Genomic DNA, 26,345 nt, shown 5'->3' with positions numbered 1-26,345 from the left:
ACTGCTCACTCTTAACTGCTGTAACATATACCCCGGCTGAGCAGCTTCAGGGTCTACACCCCATGCCATTTCCAGGATAACTGCAGCTACCATAGCCTTCCTGTATAGAATTTCTGCAGCTACGGGTGACTGAAGTTTCCCCGAGGACAGAGACCTTAGTTATGGAGTCACTATGTTGCCCATGGGGTAAGCTCCGAGCTTTGCACAAAGCAGGCCCTTCATTTTTATTGAATGTACGGACGGTACAATGTTGGGAAGTTCTTCCTGAGCTCTTACCTCTCAGAGCAGACGAGAGCGCAGGAGCGGGGGCGCCTGAGGCCCGTGGCCAGCAGGTGTCGCCACGGCGTCCAGGGGACGAGTGGGCGGAGCGGGCCGCAGACCCGGAGCAGCATGTGGACGCTCGGGCGCCGCGCAGCCGCCGGCTTTCTGCCCCGGGCGGCGCCCCAGGGCCCGGCACAGGCCTGTACTACGGCCCGGCCGCTGGCGGAACACACCCTGCTCTGCGGCCGCCGGGACCTGCGCACCGGGACCGCCGCGAACTGGGCGCCTGGCCAAGACGTGAGTATCCGCGCTGCCTCGGCCGCCGCGGGCCGCACGCCGACGGAGGGAGGCGCCGCGTACGCCGAGCACGCTCGCCCTGCTCGCCAGGCTCCGGCGGGAGGCGGGGGACGCGCGGGGCGCCGGGGAGGCGGGCCTGGGGGCTGCGGACGCCCTTTCTCCAGGCCGTTCGGCGGCGGAACTCGCCAGTCCCCCGCAGGCTGCGGGCGTGGCTTCAGTCATTGCAAGCTCCCGGAATTTCTATTTCTCTGTTACATTTTCACTTAGCTTCTAATGAAATGATAGATACTGTAAACCGCATGGCTGGCTCTAAGCCTGTCACTTCTATCTTCTCGGAGAAAACTTAAGTTTAAGTAATAGTAATGTGTAGTATATATAGTACATTAATGTGATGTTTTCAAGTGTTGGCTTTTATGAACGAATGATTTTCACTGTTTCCTCAAGCGAGATGACAAGGTCAGGGCCACGGTGGTGAGCAGCTGCAGCACCAGGGCTCAGGCATTTGAGAAATAGCGGGGTCTTGCTTCCACATTCTGACCCCTCCTCGGAAGACCACCTAAACCTCTCTGAAGCGAGATTATCTTTTCTGTAAGGAGGAGACGAAAGGTAGCACCGCTTATCAGAGTTTGTGTGAGGATTACATTGAATTAACATTTGTAAAGTTTTGACTTTTTCTTCTCTTGGGAATGCAAAGAAATGTCTAACCAGTTACTCCTTGACACGGAAGGAGAAAGTCCGAAGAATGGCTGTGGGGTAGAAGACGACTTCATAGAAGGACATGATATTTATAATCAGGATCTTGAAGTTATCAAGGGGATAATGGAGGCTATTCCAGGGGGAGGGAACTGCCGGGGCAAAGGCAGGGAAGGAGGACCAGGATCAGTTTTGAGTGGCTGGTGCATTGGATATATTGCGGGTGATAATGAAAGAAGCAGATGAAGTCCACACCAAATTGCATGTGGAGCTCCAGAATTTGGAATAATCTTTGGGATTAGTTGCCAACACTCAAAGGTTTAGACATAGAAATCTGATTTCCCCGCCTCTGAAAAAATTATCGCCTCCAGTGGGGGCTCTCACCCACACCTTCCATAGTTTGGGATTGGACCCCTGACTGTATGGGCACCATGAGTTGCCAGCAGTTTTGTTGTGTTTTTTTTTTTTTTTAATTCAGTTTTATTGAAATATATTCATATACCATAGAATCATCCATGGTATACAATCAACTGTTCACAGTACGATCATATAGTTATGCCTTCATCACCAGTCTATTTCTGAAGATTTTCAGAATGTATCAGAAAGAATCAGCCTAAGAATAAAAAAATAAAAGTAAAAAAAGAACACCCAAACCATCCCCCCCATCCCACCCTATTTGTCATTTACCATCAGTTTTTAATTGAGGAGGGTGACAGGATGCCGTGTGGTTTTTTTCAATGTTAACTAGTGGCTACTAAGGGCTGTAAACTGAAGAGCACCGTCTGGAGGCTGGCACCCAGGAGGCAGGGTCTGGACACAAATCGGATTTAGGGTCATTGGGAGGTGGCTATTTTAGATCACCTATTGGGCCTCTCTTTTCTAGATGGAATTAATCGTGTTTGTTTAACCTATCTATTCCACAGTTCCCTTACACACCTCAGGTACTTTGGTGGGCGGATGACCATGGCAACTGTCATCCTATTTAATTTTTTTTAAGATCTTGACTGTCATTAGGTTGATCCCTAAGGTCATAAGATTAGTCTTCAGGACCTGAGTCCATTTTGGGGGCTTCCTCCCATCCTATTTTCTCTACCCCCTGCTTCTACTTTTCCAGCAGCTGTCCAACAGAAATACTATGCAAGTCGCATACAAATTCTAAATTTTGTGGTAGCTACATCAAAAAAGTAAAAAAGAAACAGGTGACATTAAATTTAACAATATGTTTACATAACCTAGTGTTTTAGTTTTCTAGGCTGCTCAAGCAAATACCATGGAATGGGTTGACTTAAACAATGGGAATTTATTAGCTTACTGTTTGAAGGCTAAAAGAAGGTCCAAATCAAGGACTCATGAAGGCGATGCTTTCTTCCCGAGATATTTTTCTCCCCAAAGACCAGTGTTCTGGGGCTAGCTGCTTCCAATCCTTGGCTCCTCTGTCACAGAGCAAGGCATGTGGTGGCATCTGCTGGTCTCTCCCTTCTCTTCAGTTTTCTTTGTTTTCAGCTTCTTGCTTCTGTGGCTTTCTCTCTCTGTGTGTCTGAATTTCATTCTCTTATGAAGGACTCTAGTAATAAAATTAAGACCCATCCTGATTAAGGTGGGTCATACCTTAACTGAAGTAGCCTCATCAGAAGGTCCTACTTACAGTGGGTTCATGCCCACAGGAATGGATTACATTTAAGAACATGTTTTTCTGGGTTACATACAGCTTCAAACCCCCACACCACTGTTATTCAACATTGTATTGGAAGTTCTAACCCAAGCAATTAGGCAAGAAAAAGAAATAAAAGGCATTAAAATTGGAAAGGAAGAATTAAAACTTTCACTGTTTGCAGATGACATGATTCTGTATATAGAAAATCCTGAAAAATCCACAACAATGCTACAGAACTAATTAACAAATTCTGCAATGTGGCAGGGTACAAGATCCTACATGCAGAAATCGGTGCTGTTTCTACCCTAGTAATGAATAATCTGAAGAGGAAATCAATTTAAAAATTCCGTTTATAATAGCAACTAAAAGATTCAAATATCTAGGAATAAATCTAATCAAGGATGTAAAGGACACATACACAGAAAACTACAAAATATTGCCGAAAGAAATTAAAGAAGACCTAAATAAATGGAGTGACATTCCGTGTTCATGAATTGGAACACAAAATAATGCTATGATGTCAATTCTACCTAAAGCAATTTGTAAGATTCAACACAATTCCAATAAAAATGCCAGCAGACTTATTCTCAGAAATGGAAAAGCCAATCATCAAATTCAGATGGAAGGGTTGGGGCCCCAAATAGCCAAAGCCGTCTTGAAAAATACAACAAAATTGGAGGACTCACACATTCCCAGTTTTAAAACTTATTACAAAGCCATGGCAATCAAAACAGTATGGTGCTGGCCTAAGGACAGACATACAGATCAATGGAATAGAATTGAGAGTTCAGAAATAAACCCTCACATCTATAACCAGTTGGTATTTGACAAGGGTGCCAAGTTCATGCAGTGGGAAAAGAACAGTCTCTTCAACAAATGTTGCTAGCAAAAGTGGCTATCCATATGCAAAAGAATGAAGGTGGACTGTCACCTCACATCATATACAAAAATTAACTCTAGAAGGATCAAATATAAGAACCAAAACTAAAACTTCTAGAAGAAATCATAGTGAGACATCTTTAGGACCTTGTGTTAGGCAATAGTTTCTTAAACTTTGCCCCCAAATCCCAAGCAAGAAAAGAAAAAATAGATAAATGGGACTTCATCAAAATTAATAACTTTTGCATATCAAAGGACTTTATTAAGAAAATAAAAAAGAAAACCTCCAGAATGGGAGAAAATATTTGGAAACCACCTATCCAATAAGGGATTAATTTCCAGAATAGATAAAGAAATTCTACAGCTCAACACCAAAAACGCAAACAACGCAACTTAAAAATGGGCAGAAGACTTGAATAAACATTTCTCCAAAGAAGATATATAAATCGTCAATAAGCACATGAAAAGATGCTCAGCATCAGTGCCATTAGGGAAATGCAAATGAAAGCCACAAAATGCCATTTCATATTTTAAAAATCAAAAGTTAGAAGTGTTGGAGAGGATATGGAGAAATAGGAACACTCACTTATTATTGGTGGGGATATAAAATGGTGCAGCCATTATGGGAAATAGTTTGGCAATTACTCTGAAAGTTAAGTATGGAATTATCTATCATATGATCTGGCAATCTCCCAAATACCCAAAAGAATTGAAATCAGGAACTCGAACAGTTATTTGCACATTGATGTTCCTAGCAGCATTATTCACAATTGCCAAAAGATGGAAGCAATCCAAATGTCCGTCAGCAAATGAATGGATAAACAAAATGTGGTATATTCAAACAGTGAAATATTCAGTTGTTAAAAGGAAAGAAGTTCTGATAGATGCTACAACATGGATGAACCTTGAAGACGTCATGTTGAAAATAAGCCAGACACAAAAGGGCAAATATCATATGATCTCACTGATATAAATTAATTAGAACAAGCAAACTCACAGAGTCAGAAACTGGAATACAGGTTACCAGGGGCCAAGGTGTGGGTGGGGAATAGAGAGTTGATGCTTAACTGGTATAGAATTTCTGTTTTTAGTGAGTTGGAAAAGTTGTGGTAATGGTTGGTGGCAATAGTAACACAACATCACATATGTATGCAGCACCATTGAATTGTATATTTGAAAGTGGTTAAAATGGGGAATTTTAGGTTGTATATATTTTACCAGAATAAAAATTTTTAAAGCCACATAACTCTGCAACACAAAGAGTGAACCTTAATTTAAACTGTAGACTATAGTTAATAGTATAATTATAATAATATCATTTCATCATTGTACCAAAGGTACTACACTCATGCAAAATGTTAGTCATAAGGAAATCTCTGTGTGTGAGGAGGCCAACATATATGGGAAATGTACTGTCTGCATGCTTTTTCTGTAAATCTACAACTGCGCTAATAAAAAAATGAAAAACAAATTAATAATGAGAATTCATACTAATTGTTCCAGTTTGCTAATGCTTCACTGGAGGATGACCAATGGAGTCCGGAAAACCTCTGTTTGCTGGGAAGGCACGTGGCTGGCATCTGCTTGCTCCCAGGTTGCATTTCAAAATGGCGTTCTTGAAAATGTCTGCATCAGCTTCCAACGGCCATCTTCAAAATGTCTCTGTAAGCTGCAGCTACTCTCTCAGCTCCTGTGCATTCTTCAAAGTGTCCCTCTTGGCTGTAGCAAGCGTCTGGGCCTGTGTGGCTCTTTTTAAAGTACTCCAGTGATCCAGTTAACGCCCACCCTGAATGGGCAGGGTAACACCTCCATGGAAATTATCCAGTCAGACATTTCACTCACAGTTGATTGAGTCACATCTCCATGGAAACACTTAATCAAAGGATTCCAATCTGATCAACACTAAATACATCTGCCTCCACAATATTGCATCAAAGAACATGGCATTTTGGGGGATATAATACATTCAAACTGGCACACTAATTCTCCAGAATACAAAATTCCAGCACATCTCAATTAAGATCTTAAATTTTCATTGGAAATTCTCAATCTATATTTAGATTTTATAAAGTTTACATTTTAAAAAATATTCACATAGCCAAGTTGTTCCAAACATACTTAAAAGTTTGCAATAATTTTCTTGAATATCATTTTGGGATTTTAATTAATTAAATTTAAATAAAATGTAAAATCCATTTACTCTGTTGTTGTAGCCACATTTCAAATGCTCAATAGCTACTTAAGGCTAGATGCTACTGCGTTGAACAGCTCTCCAGTGAAGCATTGCTGTTTTCTCAACTCTAACCCTGCTCATCAGAATCTAGAATGCACAGAAATGCCCTTTGAGAGTGCAGCTCCGTAGTTCCTCACACCCCACACCCCACCCTTATGACTGAGGTGCTGTGAGGAAGACACTTCGCGGTTCCCTTGGGAACCTCTGATCCTGATGAGGGTGTGTGTCACTGAGCTGTGTCTTTGTGCAACTCACTTTAACTCCAGGGCAGCTCCAAGGAGGAGATAACTAGATATCTTCATAAGCTCTTGCTGCAGCCACTCAAATTTCCTAGAAAGGCATGACCATCATCTGTGACCTCATGACCTTTGGCCTTAGGCCTGACAACCCGGCTATCCTCTAATTGACTTTAAATTCATTTTTATTGTGAAGGAGGTTTGCACCTAAAAAAGATGTAAAAAAAAATCTGTATTGTGTTTAAAGATTAATAAAACAAGCACCCATGTTCCCACCAACCAGCTAAGTAAACTATTGCTTGTTCCTCAGAAGACACTGGTGCTCTCCCCATTACAGCCCTGTTCTCTCAGCAGAATTTGCTATCCTGAATTCTGATTCATCTCCTTGCTTTTCTTAGGGTTTCGCCACATGTGTAGGTCTCCCTGAGCCATGTGTTGTTTACATATATTGTTTATATAAATGCTGTATTTATTCTTGTCTGTCTTACTCCTTTTGTTCAGCATTGTTTTTGAAATTCATTGACACTGATTCATGCAGTTCACTCATTTTCACTGCTGGATAGCATCCCATTGGGTGAATATTTCACACTTTAGCCAGTCTCCTCTTGGTGACATCGGGTTGATTTCCAGTTTCCTGCTGTTAGGATATTGCTGCTGTGAGCATTCTTCTACATGGACAGCAGTTCCTCAGAATGGAATTGCTGGGTGAAGGGTCAGCAAATATTCAACTCACTTGATCCTAAAAGTGGTTGTACCAGTCCTCCCTCGCCTAACAGTTGATGAGAACTGATTCACACTTCAAATGTTGTAGTATGTCAGGGCCCAGGGCAATGAGGGGACACTTCAGGATGACAGCTGGCCACTCAGGCTAGACCTCACCATGGGTGGTTGTTAATTGGGTCATCTGGTTCTAGGGCCTGAGCCTGAGACTTTAGGCCTAGGAACTATCTAGTATTTCCTCAAATGCATCTCCCAAGCCTAGCCCTGTGCCAAGAAAATGGATCAGTGGAAGCCCAGGAATTCAAGCTAGCCAAACCTCCCACAGATATATTTAGTCCAGAATCGGAGGGGCAGCTGCTGGGTGGCTTCAGGGGTGCAGTCGTAATGCCCACCTCACCACCAAAACCTCCTCCTGCCTCCCTCCCTAGAGTGGAGCAGAGCAGCTTCTCCCTTGGGCAAGGGCTGAATTTTGCCTCTTTGATCTTCTGTGTTTCCATGCATCTGTTGACATGTTTCAAAACAAATTGACTGAACACCCTCAGGCCATATATTGGGGCATTCATGTTCTCTTGTTTTCTCCTTATAACCAGTCTACAAGGAGGGTACTGTGATACCCTGCCTTCAGATGAGGAAACCAAGGTTCCAAAAGATTAATCATTTTGCCCAGGGAGTGCTAGGATGACAGGAAGGAGGTAAGAAACAAATATTCACCAATGGTTCCTTTATGTTATCAGAAACAACTGAATAAAGACTTCTGCTTCAACCCATGAATGAATAGCTTGCATTAGACCAAACCTCCCCCCAAGAACAACCATCAAAGCTATATAAAATTAAAAAGCAAAAACAAAACCAAACAACAGAAAAACATCTGTATGGAGGTATCAGAGAGACTAAAACAGCTAGGGCTTCAGGGGCCAGGATCCTGGAGGGAAGGGAAAACTCCCTGAATTAAGCCCAATACTTATTCTCAAACATCCTTTTCCCTCAATTTTCTGAACACTGTTCTGATTTCCAGGTGTATAACTCTTTCCCTTGGAGCCAGACAGCTTGGATTCAAATCCCAGCTCCACCGCTTGGTGTCTGTATGACTTTGGGCAAGTTACTTAGCCTCTCAGAGCCTCAGTTTCCTCCTCTCTAAAACACAGATAATAATAGTAATTCCCTTAGTGGGCTCTTGTGAAGACTGAATGAGTCAATTTACATAAAAACAGAGCTGGGCTGAGCAGAATGAGCTCTCTGATGGGCAGGGGCTGTAATTATGGATGTTATGGCCACTCCCTCACTTCTCTTTCAGAGTCAACCTTTTTTAAATGCACTGTCTGTGCTCTCTACCCTCGTTTCTCCTTGTCTACCCACCCCTCAGCCCAGTCCCTCTTGCCTTCTCTTTTCTGAGCTTGCCAGTGGTTCAAGAGCAGAACTTCCTGTGCTGAGGAGCACTTTAAACCTGGCGAGAATGACCGAGGAACTGAATTTTTTGTTTTATTTTGTTTTAATAAATTTACACTTAAATAGCTCCATGTGGTTTATGGCTACTATATTGGACAGCACCAGCCGAGAGACCAGGAGAACACGAGGTAATACGTGAAAACAGGAAAAAGATATTCCTAAAAATACAGAGGATGATCAAATGGCCTGGAGGAACTGCAACTGAGAAGTTAGGATTTAACAAATGATTATGGCTACTGAATCATTATATAGATATTCCTTTTTAGTATCTAGTGTATTAGAACTGCCAGAAGGAAATACCTGAAATTGTTTAACTGTAACCCAAACTATATTTTGAAATTTACTCTGCAACTACTTGTTAAACTGTATTTTGAAATTTATCACTTTTCTGCATATGTTACATTTCAAAATAAAAACTGTTTTTACTCCTGAAAAGCTTTAACATGTTTACTCTCCAAGGTAGAACTAGTGATATTTAAACGGTGCATTAAGGGATTGTAATATACTGAAAAATAGTCATGTTCTTCTTAACTTTGGCTTCTAGAGCTTGAACTTCCGCTGCCTCAACCAGATTCTGAATACCAAAAAGCAGAGTGCCCATTTGATGAATTTGAGGAAAACAGGAACTTTGGGTGATCCAGGGTAAGATACTACCTTCCATATCAGAGATCTCTTCTTCCCTCCTCTCTCTCTCTCTCTCTCTCTCACTCCGCCTGAATAAACAAACATGCACACATAAACACACTTAAAATATGGTGGGTTTTTTTTTCCTTTTTTCTTTATGGAACCTGTTTCTCCCTTAGCAGCAGCACTTGTAAACATCATGTCATCTCACTATCAATCACGTTATTTTTAATGATATAGTATTAAATTATACAAATATACTGTAATTTATTTAACTCATCCCCTATTGTTGGACTTCAGAGTTCTGTTATTATTCTCTTAGGTATACTAGTAGTTAGAGAAGGATAAACTTCTGTAACAAATAGAATCAAAAACGTAATGGCTCAAACCAATAGTGGTTTATTTCCACCTTCAAGAACCATTCTCCTTCCAGCTCAGCCATTACCTGTCAAGGGCAGGTTGCCTGTGTTGAGGTCAGGTCACCCTGTCCAGGATGCATGCAGCAGAGGGGCAGGAAGACCCACCTTGTCTTTTAAAGGCCTGGAAGTGGCACCTGTCCCATCCCATTCCAGTGGGAAGAATTTGGTCACATGACCACCATGAACTGCAAGGGAAGCTGGGAAATGTAGTCCAGTGTGTGCTCTGGGAAAAGTGGGCAATGAATTCTAGTGGAAAGCTGTCAGGCACTGCTACTGTCTACTGCCAACTGATATCTGTGTATGCTCTCCTTCTACACACAGATGCATTCACCCCCTGCCTCAAGGGAGTCAACCAAAGGCCCATATAGTCTCTGCATCCACCTTAAAGTCCAAGACTTCCAGGTGACATATAGTCTTCTCTTCAAGTCCAGGAATGGCTTATCTCACACACACACACACACACACACACACACACACACACACACACACACAACACACAACAAAGGAGGAGGACAGAATAACTGCTACAATAAGTCCCGTTCAGAAATGGGCCAAGGCAGCAATGGAATCCTGCTGAGCAGCACTGGGAAGCCTGCTACCCTAGCAGAGGAGGATGTTTCTGCATGAAGCCCTGGTTCTGCTCTCTGGAAGGTTCCTCCTTGGCCATGGGAGGGAAGGCAGGCAGTGGGAAGTGCACCCTCCTTATAAGCATACAGCTTTCACAGCTTCCTCAGTTTCCTGCTTACAACAGTTTGGGATTCTAATGACTGTTTCAGGCTCCACTAGGCTGTTTTAAGCTGGGTTCATATTTCTTTGGTAGTGTGTTTCTTAAATCCCTATAAAGTTTCTTATCTATTTATTCCCAGTCAGTCCCATGTGCCAGTTTACTACATCTAAAATTCTTTCCTGGGTAGGAGCCTCATGCTGCCTTTATTTCCTTTTACCCTTGCCCCCATGCCCAGCTCTCTCACCTGAGGGCAGGTAACTTGAAGTCATAGGAAACAATAAGATTGGGGACCAGAACACCCTTAACCTGATTTTTCCTACAGAATTGGGTCCCTTTTATTTGCTTAATGGGAAGCCTTTGTTTTTCAAAGCCTTATATCCTCCCTTTGACTTTTTTATCTTTGTGCAGCCTTTAATCTCAAAACTCTATTTCATTCTATATACTTGCCAACATTCTATATACTCCTGGCTCATCATTGTCTTGTAGTACCTGCTAAAAGCAGCCAGTAGTTGCACATACATAGGAACTCTCTCCCCATCCCCGGAGCTACAGGCTTCAGTAGGCACACCATCTGCCTTCCAAGTCATCACAGCCCCAGATTTATGGAGAGCTTTGCTATGGCTAACAGGCCTGGTGAGCCGCACTAGCTTCCTGGCTCCCTGGTCTTTGTCCATCAACCCCTGCCACACAGTCTCTAAGTGCTGCATGCTATATATTTTAGGTTTTTGCTTCAGGGCACCTACTTCCAGTAATTTCTGTATTAGTTAGTTTAGGCTAAGTACTGAAACAAATAGACTCAGCAGGTAATAGTTGAAGGAAATTTATTTCTCACTTATGTCACAGGCAGCTCTCCTCCAATCAGAGCTGTTGTAGGACCTTGTCTTCTGCACAATTATGGCTGGTAGAGGACCTGGAGGGGACACACTTCGGCTTGGAAGTGCTTATATCGCTTCCACTCATATTCCATGGCAAGCCCTCAGTTGCTGGCCAGGTCTTCTGCAAGGCAGGCTGCTCCAAGTGGGATCCCCAGACCAGCAGCATCAGCATCACTTAGGAACTTACTAGAAATGCAGAATCGCAGGCCTGCTGAATCACAGTCTTTATGTTAACAAGATCCTCATGCAGATAAAAGGTTTTGTTTTTAATTGAGTATGAGTGACACATAACACACTGAACAAATCCATCCTCCTCCCTCCCTCCCACTCCTCCTGTCCCCTGCCCCCAACCTAAACCCCACTACTCTGCTTTCTGTTACTATAAATTGGTTTGCATTTTCTAGAATTTTATACAAATGGAATATTACAGTATGGATTCTGTTTTGTTTGGCTTCTTTTACTTATCAGAATTATTTTGAGATTCATGCATGTTGTAGTATGTATCAGTAGGTCCTTCCTTTTTATTATGGAGGAGTATTCCATTATCCATTCACCTATTGATGGACATTTCAAGTTGTTTCCAGTGCACAGCACCTATGAACATTTGTTTACAAATCTTTATATGGACATTTCCTTTTTTTTCTTTTGGATAAATATTTAGGAGTGGAATGACTGGATCATATAGTAGGTATATATAGTTTCAACTTTTTAAGCAACTGCCAAATTGTTTTTCCAAAGTGATTGTACCATTTTATGTTCCCACCAGAAATGTATGAGGATTCTAGTTCCTTCACATCCTCACCGACACATTGTATGGCAATCTTTTAAATTTTAGTCATTCTAATAGGTGTGAAGTAGTAGCTCATGTGGTTTTAATTTGCATTTCTCTTATGAGTAATTAGGATGAGCATCTTTCCATATGCTCATTTGCCATCAGTATATCTTTAGTAGTGTATCCATTCAAATCCTTGCCCATATTTTTATTGAGTAGTTTGTTTTATTATTGTTGAGTTTTGAGAGTTCCTTATATATTCTGGATACAAGTATCCTTTATCAGTATATGCTTTGCAAGTATTTTCTCTCAGCATGTGGCTTGTCTTTTTATTTTCTGAAATATACTTCAGAAAACAGTTTTTCATTTTGATGAAGTTCTATTTATCAGTTTCTTCTTTTATGGATTATGCTTTTTCTGTCATAACTAAGAAATCTTCATCTGACCCAGGTCACATAGGTTTTTGTCCTATGTTTTCTTCTAGAAGTTTTATAGGTTTAAGTTTTGTATTTAAGTCTATGATCCATTTTGAGTTAACATTTGTACATGGTATGAGGTAAGGATAGAAGTTCTTTTTTTTGTTGTACATGTATCTAATTGTTCCAGAACCATTTGTTGAAAATAGTATGCTTTCTCCACTAAATTACTTTTTCACCTTTGTCCATATATCTGTGGTTCTGTTTCTGAACTCTGTTCGATTCTAGTTGTTTGCTTTTCCGTATCAATTTAGAATCAACTTGTCAATTTCTATAAAAAATCCTGCTGGGATTTTGATTGGATTGAGTTGAATCTGTAGATCAATTTGGGAAGAGGTGACATTTTAACAGTTATCTTACATCCTATGAACAAGGTATATCTCTCTACCTATTAAGGTCTTTAACTTCTCTCAACAGTGTTTTCTAGTTTTCAGTATTCAGGTCTTGCATATCTTTTGTCAGATTATCCCTGAGTATTTCACATTTTTGATGCTATTGTAAATGGTATTGATTTTCTAGTTTTAATTTCTAATTGTTTTTTGCTAGTATACAGAAATTCAATTGATTTTTGTATATCGATCTTATATCCTACCTTGCTAAGCTCACTTACTTTCACTGGTGAAAAGTTTTAGAAGCTAATCCTGTGTCCCAAAAGGGGGGAATGAACTGTGGTGTATAGTTAGTCAATTTTTTTCAGGTCTTCACAATCATATGTAACTTATGTTGAATGAGCTGGACTTTCAAAAGCTGAAATTATAAAATTGTTTGCTTGTTTGTTTGTTTTCTCACCACTGCTAACAATAGAATCAGTCATTCCTGCAGTTGGATGAAATCCCTTACCTTTTTGTTCACTTTCAGAAATTAAAAGCAGTCGGTCCATTATGATATCACACAATTTACAGCTTCTGTCCCCACCCCAGAACTAGGCATGTTGTGTGTTTTTGTTGTTTTTTTCCTCCCTATGAAACTCCTACTGTTTCCCCCCACCCCACCCCACCCCCCCATTTCTAGCTGCTATTTTTGCCTTTTGGGGGTTTGGCTGGGGAAGGGGAGGGGATTGGCAGTTGTGGGCAGAGCCTCAGCTCACTGGTATTAAAGTCATCTCTGTCTCTGAAGTCCCGATCTTAATTCCTCTTCCAGTGGCCACTTTTGTTGGGTCTTTAGACCCCCACCCTCTCTATGGGATCTCAACAGGCTGACTTACACTCAGAGAACACCTCCTCTGCCTTCATCCCCTGCTTCTGGCAGTCCTCCCCACAGGCTCTCTCTGGTGCTCTGCCCTCACCCCTCCATGCAGACCTCTTAGTTTAGGTGGGGGCCTTTCAGGATGCCCCAAGTCCAGCTCCCTCCGATGGGGTCTACTCGGGCCTCTGGGAAACACAGCGTTATCCCGCCATGCAGAGAAGGACAGCCCTCTTCTGCCATGGCCCAACTCTGCTGTCCAGTGGCACCTGCTAATCTCTTAACTTTATACTTTATACCTGAGACAGGTATAAGCCCTTGCGTTCCTTGAACTCCTCAAGACACACTCCAGCCTCTCCAGATTCTCTCCAGCTCCTCCTCAATTGGCTCAAGTGCTTCACACACCCTACCAGGTCACTGACTCTCTTCAAAGAACAACCTCTGGTCGATCTCTTGATCAGTCCTCAGGCTTCCACATGTTGTATTTTTGGTGTGAGTGTGGGCTGACACAAGGGGAGGGAATCAGAGCACTTTTTTTTTTGTCTTGTGTTAGTTATCTAGCACCTGTTGATGTCTTAACTTTAGACCTCTTGAAAACTCAGATATCAAAGTTGAAAATTACACATCTTCTACAGATTGATTCTCACAGGGCCATAAAAGCTCATACAAGGATGTTTAGTATAGCAGTTTTTAACATTGAATTTTTATTCACATACCATAAAATTCTCCACCTTAAAGTGTACAATACATTGACTTGCATATTCATGAGATTTTATAACCATCACCACTATCTAATTCCAGAACATTTGTTACCACCCCAAAAAGAAATCCAAAACTATTAGCATTCACTCCTCATTCTCCCCCAACTCCTGGCAACTACTAATCTTCTTTCTATTTCTATGAATTTATAGCAATTTTTTAGTTGAAAAACGGTATATGTACAGAAATATATCCAAATAATCAGTGTACAGCTTGATAAATTTTCAAAAACTGAACATATTCATGTAGGCAGCACCCAGCTCAAGAAAAAATGTTACCAGCCTAGGTCTGCCCTGATCAAGATGGCAAAGTGAGAAGCTTCAGGGCTCCAACCCCCTGCCAAAGCATTGAACAACCAGTAAGAATGAGCAGAAACATCTTTTTCAAAGTTCCAGGAAACAGTTAAAGGATTGCACTAATAGGATGAGCACTGAATCAAGAAAAAAGCCACTTTTTTCTTAATGTTCGATGGCTTCAAGCTAACAATTGACTAAAACTACAGGAAGAAATAAGATCTCTGGTAAAGATAATGACAAGGGTAACTATAATACCAGTACTATTGTATTTCTGATTTGTTACTCTACCTTTTACTTCCTACAGGATCTAAAAAGCAAATACACAAAATGTAATGATAAATCAATGGTTTGGGGCTCACTATGTAATTTGTGACAAGAACCACATAAAAGTGGGGGATACCTTGGTATGTGTGTACTACTGAAGTTAAATTGGTACCAAAGCAAAACGAGATTGTTATAAATTCAGGAAAAGTTTAATTCTCATGGTAAACACAAAGAAAATAACAGAATATGCAAATTTATAGAACCAGAAAGTCACCCCTGGTAACAGGACGGGCAGGGGCAATGGGGATTTAATGCAAAATGAGTGTAGGGTTTCTGTTTGTGGTAAAAGGAGAGTTCTAGTAATGGATTGTGGTGAGTATCCTGAACATTGTCAATGTGATTAATCTTGCTGAACAGTATGCCTGGGAGGTTTGGAATGGAAAGATTTATGTCGTATGTATGTTTCCACAATTAAAAAAAAAAAGAAACAAAACAGGTAATGACAATTAAATGCAATTAATGATACTAGTTACAAGAAAAGTTCAAAAAGACTTTATTGGAACTTAAAAAAAATGGAGTATAGAATGCAAGCTTTTTATCAATGTTAAATTTCCTGGACTTGATAATTGCACCTAAGATGATCACTCAGGTGAATATCCTTGTTCATAGGAAATGCACTTGGAAGTATTATGTGTTCAAGGAGTAGGTGTCAGTCTGCTCTCAAATGTTCAGAAAATAGGTCAGTAGGTGGGTAACGAGAGGAGGGAGAGAGAAAGAAAGAGAAAGAAAAGAAACAAAACAAAACAGCAAAGGTGGAAAAATATTAAAATTGGTGGATCTGGGGATTGGCTATGTTGGAGTTGTCTGTGTAGGGTTTGTATTATCCTTGCAACTGTCCTGTAAGGTTGGAATTATTTCAAAATTTAAGATTAAAAAATAACCAGCCCCCCAAAGCTCGCCTTGTGTAAACTGTAGTCACTAATTCTTCCCTGCCCCCAAGCCCCTACCATCCTGATTTCCAATAGCATGTATTAGTTTTGCCTGTTTTTGTATTATATTAACTGAATCATTAAGTATAAGTGTTTGTGTGTTTTCAATCACATTACATTTGTGAGCTTTATAGTTGTGTTTTGCTTTATAGTGTACCATTGTATGCATATACCACAATTTGGAAGAATAAGGCATTTGTGCTGGAGCACTTAGGCAGTTTCCAGTTTGGAGCTCTTGGATAGTGCTGCTGTGAACATTCTAATGCATTTCTTTTGATGAACAGGTGTGTGCATTTCTGTTCCAAGAGTGGAATGGCTGGGTCATAGCACATGAATGTGTTCAACTTTAATAGATATGGCCCAGCAGTTTCCCAGTGTGACTGTCCAATTTACTTCCCTGTCAGCAGTATCTCAGAGCTCTGGTTGCCTATTTCCTGGCCAACTCTTGATAGTATCTGTCTCTTTCATTCTAGCCATTCTGCTAGTATCTCATTGTCATTTTAATTTGCATTTTCCTGATGATTAACAAAGTTGAGCACCTTTTCATATGTGTATTGGTCATTTGGATATCTTCTTTTGTTTAATATGTTCAAGTATTTTGCCCATTTTCAATTGGGTTTTCTTTTTCTTATTGATTTGTAGGTGTTTGTTATATTTTCTGGATATCATCCTTTATCAGATACACATAATGCAAATATTTTCTCTCACTTTATGGTTTGCCCAACATAAAATTTAGTAGCAAAAGCAGTGCAGACAACCTCAATGCCCAGCCGACAGGACCTGGTTAAATAAATAACAAAATAAAATAAAATGCTATGAAAATCCATATATGCTAATATGGAACAATTTCCAACATATTAAATGAAAAATACAATGTGCTTCATTTGTATATTGAAAAGATATAAAATTCTAGAAGGATACATGTCTCTGGGCATGGAGATTATCTGTTTGGGAAGAAGAGCTTATTTCTCTCTGTAAACCCTTTCAAACTATTTGAATTTTAACTACATATTAAACATTTTCCATTAATTTTTAAAATTTAAATTTTAAAAATGTGTACAATTGATATTAATAAAATGGGGTGGTTTGGTAATTGTGTTGTTTTTGCTTTTCCCCTGCAGCTCTCTAGATGAGACCACCTATGAAAGACTGGCAGAGGAAACTCTGGATTCCTTAGCAGAGTTTTTTGAAGACCTTGCAGATAAATCTTACACATTTGAGGATTATGATGTCTCATTTGGGGTAAGTCTTGGCTATTTAAAATTTTTTCTGTTTCCCCTATAAGAATGTTAACTCACTAAAATAAAGAATGTCTCTCCAGCAGTGTTAAGCATCAAGCAGCATGAGGTTGTAACCTTAGGCAAGTCACTCAGCCTCTTTGAGCCTTGTTTGTGATTTAAAATATAGATTCTCAGGTTCTACCTGATACCTATAAAAGCAAATCTGGGCAGGACCTGAGTATCTGTCTGACAAGAGGCCTCTCATCAGGCAGGTATGGAGAACACTGAACACAACTGTTGGTTGTTGAGCACTGGTGAGATAATTGCCCGGGAGGAATTCAGATTACTCGGACACAGACATGGGCTCTGATGTGGTAGGTTGGGGTGTTTCCCGACAAGCATATTTTTGAAAAGCCCACATGTGCTTCTGGGTCCCACGCACAGAGGTTTTAATTTAATTGGTCAGGCATGTGGTGGGGCAATGTGGCTTTTAAAGCTCCCCACATGATTCTAATGTAGAGATGGGGTAAGAACCTCCTGGGCTAGATGCACTTTAGCCGCAGCTCCTGCAAGGCAAGAGAATGCTGGTCTTTATAGACTGGCCACCAGGTGGTAGACTTGAGCAAGCGACCACCTTGGGGCTTTGAATTATTGCTTCTGCCTTAAAGCAGCTCTTTTTTGCCAGTGGGAAAAAATCCCCTGCAGAGGTTAATCCTCTTGACAGCAATTAATTAATACCAAGAAATGTCGTGAAGTGTGCATTTTGGATTAAATCATGGAATTATTTATGACAACCAGCTTTCAGGCTAAAATGATATAAATAGCATTGGCTATTGCTGTGGGAGTGCTGGTGGAGAAGGGACTGCATCAATTAAAGCCTTGGGACAGGTGTCAAGACCAGTTTTAAGAACAATGAGGTTCTTGGCAGTAAAAATAGGGGTAACAGGGCAGGAAAGGATTGAATGCCTTCCGCATGGATTAAGCGATTGCTGTCCAGGGCAGAAAATGGAGCAGTGTCAGGGCAAAGCTTTAAAAGCCTGTATGCCAACACCCCTAGAGGAGACCTTCTTAGGGTATGGTTACAAACTGACCTTGCCAGTTTGACCATTGTGTAATGATTAGAAGTAGGGAGGTTGCAGTTCTCCTCTCCTGCAGCCTCCCCTCCAGGGGCTCAGTTACTGAAAAAGCAAGTCTCAGGCTGAATTCTGCCACACTGCACACATTTATTAGCAAGCCACAAAAGCAGTCAAGCAAACTGTTCTACTAGGATTAATGAAGACTGGCTTTACCCAAGAATGTTGCATCAGTGTTTCATTAGAAGCAAATGTGTCAGTGTTGCAGCAGCTGGATTCAGTTTACCTCATTGAATCAAGCAATAAACCTTCTGTTCAGGGGCTTGCCTCAGGACCTTACCAGAATCCTACCCCCAGGGTGCCTTTTTTAAGAGTATTAAGCTCCTGGGTTTTCCAGATTCTGTATCCCATTCCTGCAAGGCCAGAAGTCCCTTCTAGCCGATTCACATACCTTGACTACCACTCTACTCAACAGGGAAAAATTATTTCTAATAAATCATTTGTTAATTAGCAAATCCTCTAATGTAGATTTAGAAAGCTAAGGCATAAAGTAGTTGCCTCTGTAGTTTGGACTTCTGATTATGTCCTTTGAAATGCTACCCACTTGGTGTGAACTCCTGATTAAAGTCCTTGAGATGATAACATGTCTTTCACATGTAAAATAAGTATTTTATAGATAATAGCATAGGCTATAACTCTCTTTCTTTTTTTTTTTTTTATCATCATTTTATTGAGATATATTCACATACCATGCAGTCATACAAAACAAATTGTACTTTCGATTGTTTACAGTACCGTTACATAGTTGTACATTCATCACCTAAATCAATCCCTGACACCTTCATTAGCACACACACAAAAATAACAAGAATAATAATTAGAGTGAAAAAGAGCAATTGAAGTAAAAAAGAACACTAGGTACCTTTGTCTGTTTGTTTGCTTCCCCTACTTTTCTACACATCCATCCATAAACTAGACAAAGTGGAGTTTGGTCCTTATGGCATTCCCAATCCCACTGTCACCCCTCATAAGCTACATTTTTATACAACTGTCTTCGAGATTCATGGGTTCTGGGTTGTAGTTTAATAGTTTCAGGTATCCACCACCAGCTACCCCAATTCTTTAGAACCTAAAAAAGGTTGTCTAAAGTGTGCGTAAGAGTGCCCACCAGAGTGATCTCTCGGCTCGTTTTGGAATCTCTCTGCCACTGAAGCTTATTTCATTTCCTTTCACATCCCCCTTTTGGTCAAGAAGATGTATAACTCTCTTTCTTGAGCTTTGTTCAAGGGTGGTCTCTCCCTGCCCTCAGGATCCAGCTAGAAGTTACCTCCTCTGTGAAACCCTCCTAGTGCTCAGAGCAGAAACCTCTCTTCCTTCCTCGACCAACAATCTGAGGATGACTCTGTGGAGAGCTGATCCCCTGTGTTGTAATTGCCTATTTACACATCAGCTGCCCTGGCTAGACTGAGCTCCTCGGTGGCAGGGACACTATCCATTCTTGGTATCCCCAGTGCTAACTATGTTCAAGTAGGGACTTAAATGTTGGTTCACTACAAAATGAATGGGCCCCACATACTGTTCCAGGAAAAACTTTCACTGATGTTTTACCTACATCTACATGTAGATAGATGTTTACCAACTTATGAAAAAATGAAAAGCAACAACTCAAACACACCCCAAAGCATATTTGCTCCTCTGTTTTCTCCTTATCGAGTGGGAGATTTGAGCAGCTTCTTGGCTGTTGTGTCATCAGTCAAGTGGAGCAGGTAATGGTGGATATCAGTGTGGACTGGGCCTCACCCTTCCCTGGCACTGTCCATTAGAGGGGCTTGTCCTGCTAGAGCAGAAAGTACCTCCCCATCGCTAGCCAACCAGCAGTCTGCTGCATTTGACCCAGCAAAATCTGCCCAGAGACTGTTAGAATCACTGTGTTATTTGAAGATGTATGTCCAAGTCACCTTCCTTTTTTTTTTCGGATGGAGCCCTGGCCTCATAAGTTTTAATGAGGATTTGCTTGTTGTGATGCACTTCCTTTGCTGAGTTGTTCCATATACTGCCTTAGAGCAGAGATTTCCTAATCTTTTTTTTTTTGGACCAACACCCCCATAAGAATCTGATGATGACTCTGGATTCTCTCCCAAGAAAAACTTTCATACACACCAATGAGTACCATTTCAGCTTTGGCACAGGGGCTGTTTGCAGGTCTCCAAGGACCGTCTCTTGGCCCCTGCTTAAGGACCCCTGAATCAGAAGCAGTGTTTTATTGTATATGGAGAGAAAAGACCCGGCTTAGCATTCAGGATTTATGTTTTCTTTCCAAGAGTCCTTAAGTGAAGTATCTAACATCTGTGAGCATCGGGTTTCCCAGCTATGAAATGGGTGACATTTACCTTTACTTCTCCAAGTTTATATTAGGATTAAAAGAAACAATGTGGGCAAAAAGTGCTTCAGATTCATTATTATTATTCCTTAAGAGAAGTTGGTATTTATTTTGAGGTATAGGCAGTCATATATGTGAAATCCCCTGATTAGGCATGCCCTCTCATGTGTACCTATTTTTATAAATGACCCAGTGACAACAAACATTGCTGTTTTTCTTCCTACATGTCTAGGGCCAATATTGCCTGGTGGGCATAGATAATTCTCTCCAGCTGTGGCCGGTCTCTATCGTGATTGGTTAGTGCCGGATCTCAACAGCTGCTACATATTATGGCTATCCCCTGCATGCAGTCTCCCCACACTCCCAAAATAGACTTAGATTGCCCCTTAAGGAACCAAAATAATGAGTGAAAAGCCCTCTTCATGTTGGTTAACTTGCAGACAGTTCACAAAGCATTAAGAACTCCTGGTGAACCAGTAAGACAGTTTCCTTCCTTTTGCCACTTCCCTTTGGAAACATTCTCAAGCTCCATGGGAAAAATCTAATTTCTCATAGTGAACAGCCGAAAGCTGGTGGGGGAGTTGAATGTTGAGATCTTCTGCCTGTGTAACCCTGCCGGTAGCTTTGGCGGATGTTACCACAGCCTGGTTGTCAGGCATTCTTAATCTGTCCTCTACTTCATTCATCCCCAAATGTATTTTTATAACCATCCATTGTTTTGTTGAAAGAATGGGGTGCTAGACAGTGAAGAAACTTAAATGAAGACACAAATCTCCCTGTCAAGATGTTAAAATAGAGTTGAGGGAGTGAGGGGAGGTCCACAAGCAAACAAGCAGCAGCTCAAATGCAGTGAGGTAAATAGGAAGGTGGCAGAGATGGGATCCAGATAAGGGGCGTCAGGATGGAGAAGATGCCAGGTGGAGGAAAGAGCTTGAGACATGGGGCTCTAAAAAGAACTCACGGTTCTTTTATTAATTTGCCCTTTGTGAAAGAGTGGCCTGTTCCCTGGAGTTGCTCGGAAGACTTCAGATTGGAAAGGGTCGATTTTGGCTTTCAGGGGTTGTACCTGCCTCCGGATTTGATCTCCTGTTCGAAGATGTGATGGTAATTGGCAGCTGGTGGGGAACGCTTGAGCGTGCATTAGCCCCTCCGTTGTTGCACCCCGAATCTGAAGAAGGCAGGACACTCATTGTCTTGAGGAAACAGGCACTGTTTATGTGACTGATGAGAATGGACTTAAAACCTGCATCTTTAGATGAATCTATTCTGCTGTATCATGTGCTTCCCAAGACACACAATGGGAACCCAAGGGCTATAAATAGGTCATGTTAGAAACAATTCTGTGTTGATTTCCTTGAGCCTGGTATCTCATGGAAAAATAAGTCATAAAACTGTATGAATGGGAGGGGGTCAAATGGGGTGTGACTACTAATGGGTACAGGTTTTTTTGGGGGATAATGAAAGCATCCTGGCATCAGATAATGGTGGCAGTTGTAAACTTTGCAATTATACTAAAAACTACTGAAATTGTACAATTTTTTTAAAAATTAAAAATAAGTGAAATATATAAAGTTGGGTTTCAGAAAAAAAAAAAATTCAATACATTATGATCCTAGCCCTTTTTAAAAATGCATTTGAAAACTATCATCTGCTACCTGAGAGTGAACAGCTTATATCATGGTTAATGGGATTGAGGGAATGCCTTGTGTTATGGAAAGAGCAGTGTCTTTGGACTCAGAGCTGGGTTTAAGATCAGCTCTGCCTATTATTAAGAATCTCTGTTTTCCTCATGATACTCCCCTCCAGTTTTACTTTCAGATTGGAAACAATTTAAACAGTGTCAGACACAGTGCCTGGCACACAGAAGATACTCAGTAAATTGTATTGTTTCTGTTGATGTTTTCATTTACTTTATACTAACTGCATTTCCAATGTCTCTATAATTTCTGTACATTTCTTTTTTAAGCAGAAAAGATGTTATTTTAAAAATAACCCAATAGTGTCCATTATTGTCACTGCCCTCCAACGTTTAAATAGGTCTTCATGTTTGCAAAAATGTATTATAAGGATCATTCAAGCCCCTTGATTGGATAGGGGCTGTGAGAATGCACAGAGAAGGCCCCTGTGTTTCCCTGCAAGTTGTACAAGCATGGAGGAGCCCAAGAGGCTCCCTCCTGCTCACCAGTTCGAATAAAGGGAACTTAGCTCCGTAGCTGTCTCTTTTGATACCCTGCACATTCTAAAGAGACCACAAGGCCTTGTGAGTAAAGGGCTCCTTTGATGAAAGAGTGTTTTCAAATTTAAATGAGCTAAGATGAACCAACCAGTCTTTTGAGAAATTCATGACTTCTGTAATGAAAAGTAAAGTGGAGAGAAGCTTTTGAGAAGTTTGTGGGATGCATGGGAAAAGCCTGGAAGTAAAAAACCCTCTGGGCTGGAGTTTCTGCCTTCTACCAACACAGCTCAAACTATTGCTCTTCTAAGACAAGCAAAGCGAGTGGTTTGATGCCTTCCTTCCTTTTCTCCTTCTTTTTCCCCTAATGGACTTGTCTCATCCAATGTTTCATGCTTAAATGGGCTGACATGGCGGTTTCGTACGTGCAAAGTCAGTGTCTGCATTTTTACCATTCTCCAGTATGTTCTGGTGAGTAGTAAAGGGCACGAAGCCAGCAGGTGTATCCTTCCATTTGCCAGCCCTGAGACCTCAGACAGACATTTAACACTCCGAGCTTCTATTTCCTCATCTCCCAAGGGGATGCCAAAATCATAAAGAATGAGGGAAAGCATGATGAGATATGAATATTATTATAATTAATAATATTCTGATTCTGAGAATAATACTCTTTCTGTAAGACCTCCTATTTCTAAAGAATAAATTAAAGACATTTCTTTATGGGATATATTATGTTTTTGCATAAATGAAAAGTGTTGAGATATAATAAAATATGAAGCATTTATCACAGTGATAACTTCATCTTGTTTTATTTTCTTCATGCTTTTATCCACTGGATCCACTAGAGTGGTGTTTTAACAATTAAACTGGGTGGAGATCTGGGAACCTATGTGATCAATAAGCAAACCCCAAACAAGCAAATCTGGTTATCTTCTCCATCCAGGTATGTTGAAAAATCAAAATCTATAATGATTAAATTCATTTGAAATGGAACATTGTGGACCATTTAAGAAGTGTCACCTGCATGTGTTGAATACCTTGTAAATGAACTTTCCCTGATACTTTATAGCATTTCTCATTCTCATTAGGAAAGGTTACTCTGGTTATGTAATTTCTCTCTACTGATAATTTGACTACTGTAAGCAGACATCAGGATGTTAACGGGACCAAAGTGGAACATTTATAACTTTTCAAACTGGCTGAGATAGTTTTTTTCTATTAAATCATTTCCCTGCCTTTTTTTAATGAAAAAAAAGAAAAAAGCCACTTTTGACGTTGTATAACTTCAACATCTGAACAAGTTGCACTTTGTCTTCAAAACAAGTTAGTTTGACCTCTTGAGTTGTTTTGAGCATCTCAGCTGAAGGTTAGTTGAATTCCATTTCTGCTATGGAGGTGGGGAAGGATTTTAAGCTGCTATTCCAGGGCCCTTCACCCCTCCTCGCTTTTCCATTGTTGTGTTTTCAACCCAGAGGAATAAAAGATTGTATTGGAGACCTGGCCTGTGTCACATCTCACGGCCTGAGAACATGCAGGGAGAGACAGTCCCTCACCGTCTGGCTGCTGTTGAAGTGCTTGTAAGAAACTGGAAGAGGAGTGGTGCCCAGAAAAAGCCCTCAGACCAAACTCCCTGGGTTGTCATAAGCACTGCCAAAGAGCACTTACTTACTGTGATTTGGAAAAGGCCCAAATCTGACCAGTCTGGAATTCTTTGAAACCCTAATGGTGTTTGCATTTAAAAAAAAAAAATTATAACCTTTGCACTGCCCTAATATTGTCATCATTTTAGGCAGTTAATATTATACTGTGATGTGTAACTCTTTGTTAATAAATAGAAGGTTTTGCTTTCTTTACCCCAACCTCATCTACATGGTATGTTGTAGTTTAACAAAAACAACACTAGAAATCATTCAGTCATTTCTAACAAGGCCCTAATTCACAGATGGTAATACTTTTTAGACCCACATAATTTACTTCCTTGAGCTGGGAGGGTTTCACCCTGTGTGGGCCAGTTAGTTTGTCTCTTTGGCCTCAAGTAGTCATCCTACTAGTTGCTTGGCCCTGAGGCCCAAGCATTCCTACTGTCTTAGTTTCCCGGGGCTGCCATAACAAAGCATCACAAACTAATTGGCTTAAACAACAGAAATTTATTGTCTCACAGTTCTGGTGACCAAGGTCCAAAATCAAGGTGTTGGCAAGGCCACACTTCCTCTGAAGTCTGTGGGTTCAGGCAGTGGCTTGCCGGCAACCCCTGGTGTTGCACCTTCATGCAGTGGCCTGCCTTCTTGGTCTCCAAATTTCCTCTCCTTACAAGGACACCAATAGTCATATTGGACTAGGGCCCACCCTAATATGCCATATAGTAATGACAAATTCCAGGAAAACCCAACTTGTACTGTATTTTTTAATCAGTAGTAATGATGGGAATTTAGAAGGAAACTGCTGAGCAGCCATTTACTGCCACAGAAATTACGTTCCCCCAAAAAGACGGAAAAAAAATTTTCCCCTCCATTTTTCACAAAAAAAAATCTAAAATATCTTGTACAAAGCTGCATTTCCAGGTTTTGTTTTGTTTCTGTTGACAACTGTTCCAGTCCTGTGGCAGCAGTGGCCTTTCCCAGCCACCTCGCCCACTCTGAGGAGGTTCTAGGATGGGATGAAGTAGAAGGCTGGGCGGACACCTGGACATCCATGCCTGTGCCTGGAGCCTCCGTGGCAGTGTGGAGGGGCTGAGGGTTACCCAGGCTCTGCCTGGCATCCCAGCTGCAGAGGCGCCCAAGTAAAGGGAGCCAAGGGAATGCCTCTGGATTTGATCCAGGTTATTGGTCCTTTTTATATGAAGCCAGACTCCAGTCGATTTCTTAGTGGCAGCTTTTGTAGAATCAGTATACAACTCCTCTAAGGACCTACTGTGTATTTGTTCTGTCTTCCAGTGGGCCCAAGCGCTATGATTGGACTGGAAAAAACTGGGTGTACTCCCACGACGGCGTTTCCCTCCATGAGCTGCTGACTGCAGAGCTGACTGCAGCTTTGAAAACCAAATTGGACTTATCTTCCTTGGCCTATTCTGGAAAAGACACTTGATGCCCAGCCCATTTTTAAGGACATTAAAAGCTATAAAGCCAAGACCCCAGCTTTGTTCTACAGCTGCGTGAGTGTCTTTTCTTTTCCATTCCTGCTTTTGAGGACATTTGCATGGTGTGTAAGGGCTCTGTGCAAAGAATGAGCCGCCTCCCACCCCACTGCCAAGTTCTGACTTTTAATTCCTAAAGTGTTTTTTTCTATTTATTGTCTGATTTCCTCCTTCATATGATCTCCCTTTTGTCATGAGGACATACCCATATGTTAACATAATTACCCTCTAACAAAGTAAAATATTAAGAAGGAAAAATTCTGGAAGGAAGAGTGAACTGGCCTCATTCTTTATTCTTACTGCAAAATTACATGAAGAGCAGCTGGACATCCCCACTCTCTTTCCCAAAGTGAGACTCATTAAAGGGTAGCCATAAGTGTCCCCACACCTCTTGAAACCATACACACTTCTGAGCTCGTTAGTGTAGACATGTCAAAGGCAACTTAGGAATTCTCAAACCGGAGTCCATCTCCTGCTCATGCTCAGTGACCACCAGGGTGTGGCTGCCGGGGTGACCCTGGGAGACAGGGTGCTGCTTTTCCCATATATAAATTATATATGTAC

At 41.0% G+C, this 26,345-nt stretch overlaps 1 protein-coding gene across 1 annotated transcript; it reads left to right on the top strand.

Annotated features, from left to right (window-relative positions):
• The first annotated feature begins 364 nt into the window (after positions 1-364).
• FXN (frataxin) lies at positions 365-26,047 on the top strand. The gene is made up of 5 exons (XM_037851236.1): positions 365-558; positions 8,964-9,061; positions 16,924-17,044; positions 23,494-23,591; positions 25,582-26,047. The coding sequence occupies exons 1-5, from the start codon at positions 391-393 to the stop codon at positions 25,730-25,732; spliced, it is 636 nt and encodes a 211-aa protein (XP_037707164.1). The 5' UTR covers positions 365-390; the 3' UTR covers positions 25,733-26,047.
• The last annotated feature ends 298 nt before the right edge of the window (positions 26,048-26,345 follow it).

Source organism: Choloepus didactylus, chromosome 10 (assembly GCF_015220235.1).
Source record: "Choloepus didactylus isolate mChoDid1 chromosome 10, mChoDid1.pri, whole genome shotgun sequence".
Taxonomy (NCBI): domain Eukaryota; kingdom Metazoa; phylum Chordata; class Mammalia; order Pilosa; family Megalonychidae; genus Choloepus; species Choloepus didactylus.
The sequence above is the reverse complement of the archived record's forward strand: the minus strand, read 5'-3'. Positions and strand labels throughout refer to the sequence as shown.

Coding starts and splice junctions, on each gene's coding strand:
- FXN (XM_037851236.1), top strand. CDS start 391: ATGTGGACGCTCGGGCGCCGCGCAGCCGCCGGCTTTCTGCCCCGGGCG. Junction 559..8,963: donor ACTGGGCGCCTGGCCAAGAC/GTGAGTATCCGC, acceptor TTTGGCTTCTAG/AGCTTGAACTTCCGCTGCCT. Junction 23,592..25,581: donor TGGTTATCTTCTCCATCCAG/GTATGTTGAAAA, acceptor TCTGTCTTCCAG/TGGGCCCAAGCGCTATGATT.